Consider the following 7058-nt stretch of genomic DNA (forward strand, 5'->3'; position numbering starts at 1 on the left):
AAAGTGGTACACAGTGATGGACATTTTGTTGTGAGTTTTGAAAGCATGAACACAGTTTTGATAAATGCATGGAAGTAATTTTAAAAAAGCCCTATAAATAAGGTGTAATTCAGGAAGTAAAGATGGTGGTCGCTGACAGAGATACAGCAGAAAAAGGTGTGAAGTTCACACAAGTCTATTTACAGCCAAGAAGTGACATGCTTCATATGAGTTCTTATAGAAGCATTCAATAAGACAGATTGTAATTCAGTAAATGTGTAAAAACATATACTGTAAGTATTATAGAGATGTAAAATAATCTGACTGTAGAATCCTCCTTATTCATTTGCCCACCTGTCTTCATGATTACATTTAGACTGAAGTTAAATCAGGAAGAAAAAAGCTGAACAGGTCAACGTGTGTAAAATTTACTGCTGTTTTTGAACAATTTAACTAGAACTACATGCTGGTCTTGAAATTCTGCATTTTACTAACATTACATAAAGCCATAGTCAAATATTTCCATTTACTGTGTTCATCTCTGTTGGCCCAATTAATATTATAACACTGTAGGACGTAAAGCTGGTGTTAATTAAAACTCTCAATGATAAACATTTTGCAGTGTTGGGTTTGGATGTTCAGGAACAGGGCTGAACTACGGCCGACTGTAAACCCAGTCTGAACAGAAACCACATTAACTAAACACAAAGCAGCTGAACTAAGAACTGGCCAATATTCTCTCTCCTTTCTGTCATAGAAAATAGAAAATATCTTCACTCACCTGCAGCGACATGAAACAGAACAGACACTAGATACAAGCACTTCATCATGACTGATTATTCTGCACACACACCAGTCCCTCAAAGTCAAACACACACTCTGTCACACTGCCTGAGTGTCTCTCTTTCATATAGTTTGGTTTTCAGGAAACCACAACCACCACTATGTCATTTCTCCTTTTGAAAATCTCCTTCATCACTCTTTCCACAATTCAATTTACCTTTAATATATAGTATTGATACTTATTCAGTTATTTTCTCATTAATAATTTGCTTTCGTACATTTTGTTGTATGTCTCTATGAATAACATTAACAATGTGATCTTGGTCTATTGATGAATTGATCGTATTTTAACTTTAAAATAGCGCTGAATGAGGCCATTTCAATGAAATAAAAGTTCATAAATTCATGATTTTGCAGTTTGTCTTATCAGTTTATCTGCACTGTAACCCTCTAATATAACTATTAGTGAGGTTTTTTTAATCCAAAATCATGTTCGGTACACGCAAAACTTTAACTGAAGGGGAGGACTTTCACATGATCCATGCTTGCCAACAAATTATTTCCGTGACCCGTGATTTGAGCCTGTTTCTCTTCCTGTGATGCGTGATTGAGAATGTTTGTTTGTGGCCCCCAGGGGTGGATCCGGGGGAGGGGTTTAACCCCCCACCCCCCCTTCAGCGACCAGGAGAGGGGGGTGGGGTATAAAAGAGTAAACACAACAGAAAGCTTGAAGCAAGCAAAATTATTCAAAATATGCTCAAATTCACTGAATGAACATGTACAGCTTCATTTTCCAGCGTGCTGCCTTCGGGCCGCTTGCTGACGCTTTTTGTAGAAATTATCAGTATCCCCCCACTTTCTTTCCAAATCCAATCCCCGCCCCATCCTGTGACCCCCTCCACCACATCACCCTGCTAACTTGGCAGGAAAAGGGCATATGCTGGCTGACCTCTATCCCATCATGCTTTGCGGCTCCGGATCACGTCTGTCTTTCAAAACCTGTTGAAGGAGCGACTTCCGGCCTCCCAGTTTTTTTTATTGGTGCGAAGGGAAAGTGTTTGGTTATAATTGGAGAGCTATGATCGACAGAATCTTTCAAGGTAAGAATGTTACCCTTGCTATTGTTCTCATGCGCCATGTTGTTTGTGGGGGATGATGGGCGCGTGGTGTCGGAGTCCCGCCTCCCAGTGATAACCCTGTTACTGAATGTTAGTGTGGATCCTTGATGGGGAATTTCATTCACTTTTTAAAACTATGGTTTAAAGCTCTGAAGGTTTAACTGCCTCCTGATTTCAATCAAAAGATGACTTTGGTCAGTTATTTAGTACTGTTACAATATAAACTGATAAACATGCATCCTAATATGAATGTTTGGTGAAATTTAAAAACTAAATTGTCCACGTTCTATTTCAAGGGGAGAAATTTAGTGCTTCTCTGAGGTAAAGGCTGCACTGTGTGGGGGGCCACTGTTACACTCCCCTGACTTTTCTGTCCCCTTTATGTTGCAGTCAGACATGTTGGACAGAGGGCTGGGGGCTGTTCTGTCCCAGAAGGTGGAGGGGGAGGATCGCCCAGTGCTGTACATCAGCAGAAAGCTGTCGGTGCATGAGGGCCGCTACAGCATGATAGAGAAGGAGTGCCTGGCCATCAAGTGGGTGGTCCTCACCCTCCGCTACTACCTGCTGGGACACCCTTTCACCCTCTGTTCCGACCATGCACCCCTCCAGTGGCTCCACCGCATGAAGGATGCCAATGCGCAGATCACCCGTTGGTATCTGGCACTCCAGCCCTTTAACTTCAAGGTGGTCCACAGGCCAGGGGCGCAGATGGTCATGGCGGACTTCCTCTCCCGTCAAGGGGGGGGTTGGCTGCAGGCTGGACAGCTGCCCGGCCTGAGTCGGGTGGTGGGGGTATGTGGCAGTGGGGGCGTGGTCAACCATGGGTCTGTGAACGGAGGGCGGAGTCAGGGAAGGTAGGTGGCAGAATCACTGCACCTGATGTCAGCTAACCTGCATTTGTGTGTCTTCCCCAGTGACCATGCCCTATAAAAGGAGAGAGCAAGCAGAGGAAGGGAGCTCTCTCCCCAACCAGACGACTTGTGTGTGTGCGTGCATGCATGTTTATTTTATTATTTTTTATTTATTTATTTTGAGGATAACCCCTTGAGATGTGGCATCTCATTTTCAAGGGGGTCCTAATGACAATACAAAAAAAGAAAAACAGGACTTGAATACGGCGGCACGGTGGTGTAGTGGTTAGCGCTGTCGCCTCACAGCAAGAAGGTCCTGGGTTCGAGCCCCGGGGCCGGCGAGGGCCTTTCTGTGTGGAGTTTGCATGTTCTCCCCGTGTCCGCGTGGGTTTCCTCCGGGTGCTCCGGTTTCCCCCACAGTCCAAAGACATGCAGGTTAGGTTAACTGGTGACTCTAAATTGACTGTAGGTGTGAATGTGAGTGTGAATGGTTGTCTGTGTCTATGTGTCAGCCCTGTGATGACCTGGTGACTTGTCCAGGGTGTACCCCGCCTTTCGCCCGTAGTCAGCTGGGATAGGCTCCAGCTTGCCTGCGACCCTGTAGAAGGATAAAGCGGCTAGAGATAATGAGATGAGATGAGATGAGATGAGGACTTGAATACACACACTAAACATACACAATAGACATATACACATAAACACACTTACCAACATTGCTCTCCAAACTACCCCACTACCCCCACCCAGCATACTACAATAATGTCATTTATATACGGTATCATACAGTATCAGCACAACTAATCCAACAAAGAGAGGAAAGACAAAAACAAACAAACAAAAACATTCAGAAACAGGAGCAGGATGTTTGAAAATGAGTGATTAGAGATGATCTGAAAATATGAAAGGAAGAAATGGACCTGAGTATTGAAGGAAGACTGTTCCAGTCTGATGGTGCTTTAAACTTAAATGCACGACGACCAATTTCTTTGCGAATTCTAGGTGTAACTAGAAACAAATGGTCAATGTGCCATAAACTGTAATGAGAGCTTAGAGGAGTTAATAACTGTTTCAGGTAAGGAGGATCCTTTAAGTGAATACATTTGAAAATTAGGGTTGACCAGTGGAGCTGCCTTCTGGTCTTGGGAGCTGGCCAGTCCAAAGTTTCATACATCACACAGTGATGTGTCCTATACGGACATCTAAGTACAAATCTACAAAGACTGTTATATAGTACATTGAAAGGGCGAAGATGTGTTTCAAAGGTGTTGCCATAGACAACATCCGCATAATCAAATATTGGAAGAATTAACTGGGTTACAATTCTTTTCCGTACTTCTTGTGAAAAGCAGTCTACTGAACGATAAAGAGATTTTAAACAACCGGTTATTTTTTTGGAGATTGCATTAATATGGGGTTTGAAGCATAGCTGAGAGTCAAGCCAGACACCTAAGTATTTAAACTCCTCCACTCTTTCAAGTAATGTTCCATCAAGAAGAGTGATTGATTGATTAGTCAATGACAGAGAGCCAGGTCGAGTACAAAAAAGCATACTGTACGATTTTTCCTTATTCAGGAGAAGCTTATTTGAAAGAAACCACTGCTGCACTTTGTTGAAGTCTGATTGGAGAGAATGCTGAATTTGAGAAATACTGGCACCGGAAGAGTACAATACAGTGTCATCGGCATTTAAATGAATTTGACTATCAGAGCATATTTGAGGCAGATCATTAATAAAAATTGAAAACAAAATTTGTGGCTGGGAGAGTGTAAAGTCACTGAAAAGTGCAAAAATAAAGAGTTTTGGAAACTCAGTTCTGGCCTGCTGTACTTCTGTGCTCCGCCCACCCGCTCAAAGTTCTACAACTACTTATTGGGGTATTTGGAATGTTTCATAAAGCTGTTCCACACTATTTCAGTTAGTTTTACTGTTGCATGCATTTATTATGCAATCTATAGAAAAATTCACTTGGGTGGAATTTCTTTTTATCTCTTGGGAATATCATTTATCTCCAAGGTTTGCATATTACATTCATTAAAAACAAACAGTAAAATCTTACCATTAACTTAATTAATTCCATTTGTTCTGCAAGATATTAATTGCTTTGCAAATTTGTCTCAGATACAGAGGACCTTGAAGAGCTGTTCAGGCCGAGGAGTGCAGATCCACGGCAAAACACCAGATCAGACAGTGAGTTCTATTCTTACTTACAAAAGAGACATGCTAGTGTACACATTTTATGAAAAGATAGAAACACTACTTAAATAAATGACTTACATTTGTGATCTGTCAGTCTGAATATCTGTGTAGTGACATCCAGTACTAATAATATTACTTGTTGATGTGTGATATTTTATCATAAAATCCAACCATTTTTTAAATTTATGTCTTTAATTCATAAATGCATAATGCTCACTTGTTTTTACGTGGCCCATTACACTAACCATTTCCTTTTTATGTGTTTTTATAGATTATCAGATAAAGATTCTGATTAAGACAGTAGTGAGACCAGCTGTGATGTATGGATCAGAGACCGTACCCTTAACAAAGAGACAGGAGGCAAAGTTGGAGGTGGCAGAGTTGAGGATGTTCAGGTTTGCGACAGGAGTGACGAGGTTGGACAGGAAAAGGAACGAGCACATCAGAGGGACAGCACATGTGGAGAGCTTGGGAATTAAGCTAAGAGAGATGAGACTGAGATGGTATGGGCACATCCTGAGAAGAGATGCTGATCATGTTGGAAGGAGAATGTTGAGGATGGAGCTGCCAGGCAAACGAAAACGAGGAAGGCCAAAGAGGAGATACATGGATGTGGTGAGAGAGGACATGAAAGTGGCAGGTGTGGTAGAGAAGGATGCGGAAGACAGGGAGCAATGGAGACGAAAGATCCGCTGTGGCGACCCCTAATCGGGAGCAGCCAAAAGAAGAAGAAGAATCAGAGAGAGGTTCTGATGCGCCTAGATGAAATTGTGCAGAATTATCTGTAGGTACTTACCTCTTGCAAATATTTTATGTGTACATACATTACTTAATCTGACCATATAATGGTGAGCAAGGATTTCCCAATTTATCATTAATTATAATTACATTTGCAGGCTCGCGCTGCTGTGGCTGCAACAACTAAGGAGACAACTACTGTACCAACCCACCATTCATCTGATTCGGAAACCAGAGACAGCTGTTATGCCTCAGTCACAACCGGCCGTACATGCTCCTACGGCCGGTCTATGTGCAAAAAACACAAGAAACGCACAGAAGGCGCGCGTGAAACGCACGGAGGGCGCGCGTGTGACATGCTGATTTTCGAGCCGCAGACCGGCCGCAGAGGTTCTTTGTCATGTCAAACAAACTCTACGGGTGCTTACGTTTTTTTCAGGTTGCGAGACAAACTTACGGCCAACGTGCGTCTTTCTCCACGAACAAAAAAAACGCAGCGATTTGGGAAACGCCAAAAATCGCACAGCCAAAAAATCGTACGTCCGGTTGTGACCTAGGCTTTAGCTCTTTCACTACTAGATTTTTCTATTATTGAATACTGGTTCACCATTAAATATTTTCTAGAGCCAGAACAAAAATAATGGTTGGCATGTGTGTAAATATTGCAGTCAGTCTCTGTAGATTTTAATGTCATTTTAGTGTAATGTAATATCTGACCAGCGGCCATCATAAAAGTGCAGAATAATACCTTTAAGTTCCTTTGCATATTCATGATTACATTTGATTCAGGTAATGCATGTATTAATCTTCTATTTCATCCTGTGAAACTACAACACATGACCTGTTATATTACTACAGCACATGACCTGTTATGATTGTCATATATATAAAACTGTGTGTACTCGTACACTTGACAATCATAACAAGTCATGTGTTGTAGTTATATAACAGGTCATGTGTTGTAGTTATATAAAATTTATTTATTTGTTCACATTTCTGACCTAGCCTGGCTGATGCAGCTATTTTTTTTTTGTTGAAATAAATGCACCGACTATGCAAAATATTGTTGCTTCTTCCATGTTTTCTACATAATATTACTCTGGTTTTGTAAGGTAGTAGAAAGGATGTGAAAATGTAAGGTGATGAGAATGTGCCCATATGAGTGTGAAAGTCCCCATAGGGTAGTGGGAAGGTGGTGGGTACGTAATTTCTCTACGTAACTTTACTAAGTAGTAAAAACGTTGCTGGTTCCAGAATTTTACGTAGTAACTACGTAAAAACACTACGTAACATCGTTGTAAGTACGTAGTTACTACGTAAAATTGTTATATGGGAGACTACTCCAGGTTTTGGACCCTGACAAAGTGTTTTTTTCCATCGTATTTTAACCCT

General features: G+C 41.5%; 1 protein-coding gene across 1 annotated transcript in view; it reads right to left on the bottom strand.

Moving 5' to 3' along the window:
* Positions 1–836, bottom strand: part of LOC132872411 (junctional adhesion molecule-like) — a 44370-nt gene extending 43534 nt beyond the window's left edge. Inside the window, exon 1 of the mRNA XM_060907211.1 lies at positions 761–836. Within this exon, the coding sequence (XP_060763194.1) occupies positions 761–809 (49 nt within the window). The 5' untranslated portion in view covers positions 810–836. The remainder of the gene's footprint in view (positions 1–760) is intronic.
* Between the last annotated feature and the right edge of the window lie 6222 nt (positions 837–7058).

This window comes from Neoarius graeffei, chromosome 2 (genome assembly GCF_027579695.1).
Source record: "Neoarius graeffei isolate fNeoGra1 chromosome 2, fNeoGra1.pri, whole genome shotgun sequence".
NCBI classification, from domain to species: Eukaryota; Metazoa; Chordata; class Actinopteri; order Siluriformes; family Ariidae; genus Neoarius; species Neoarius graeffei.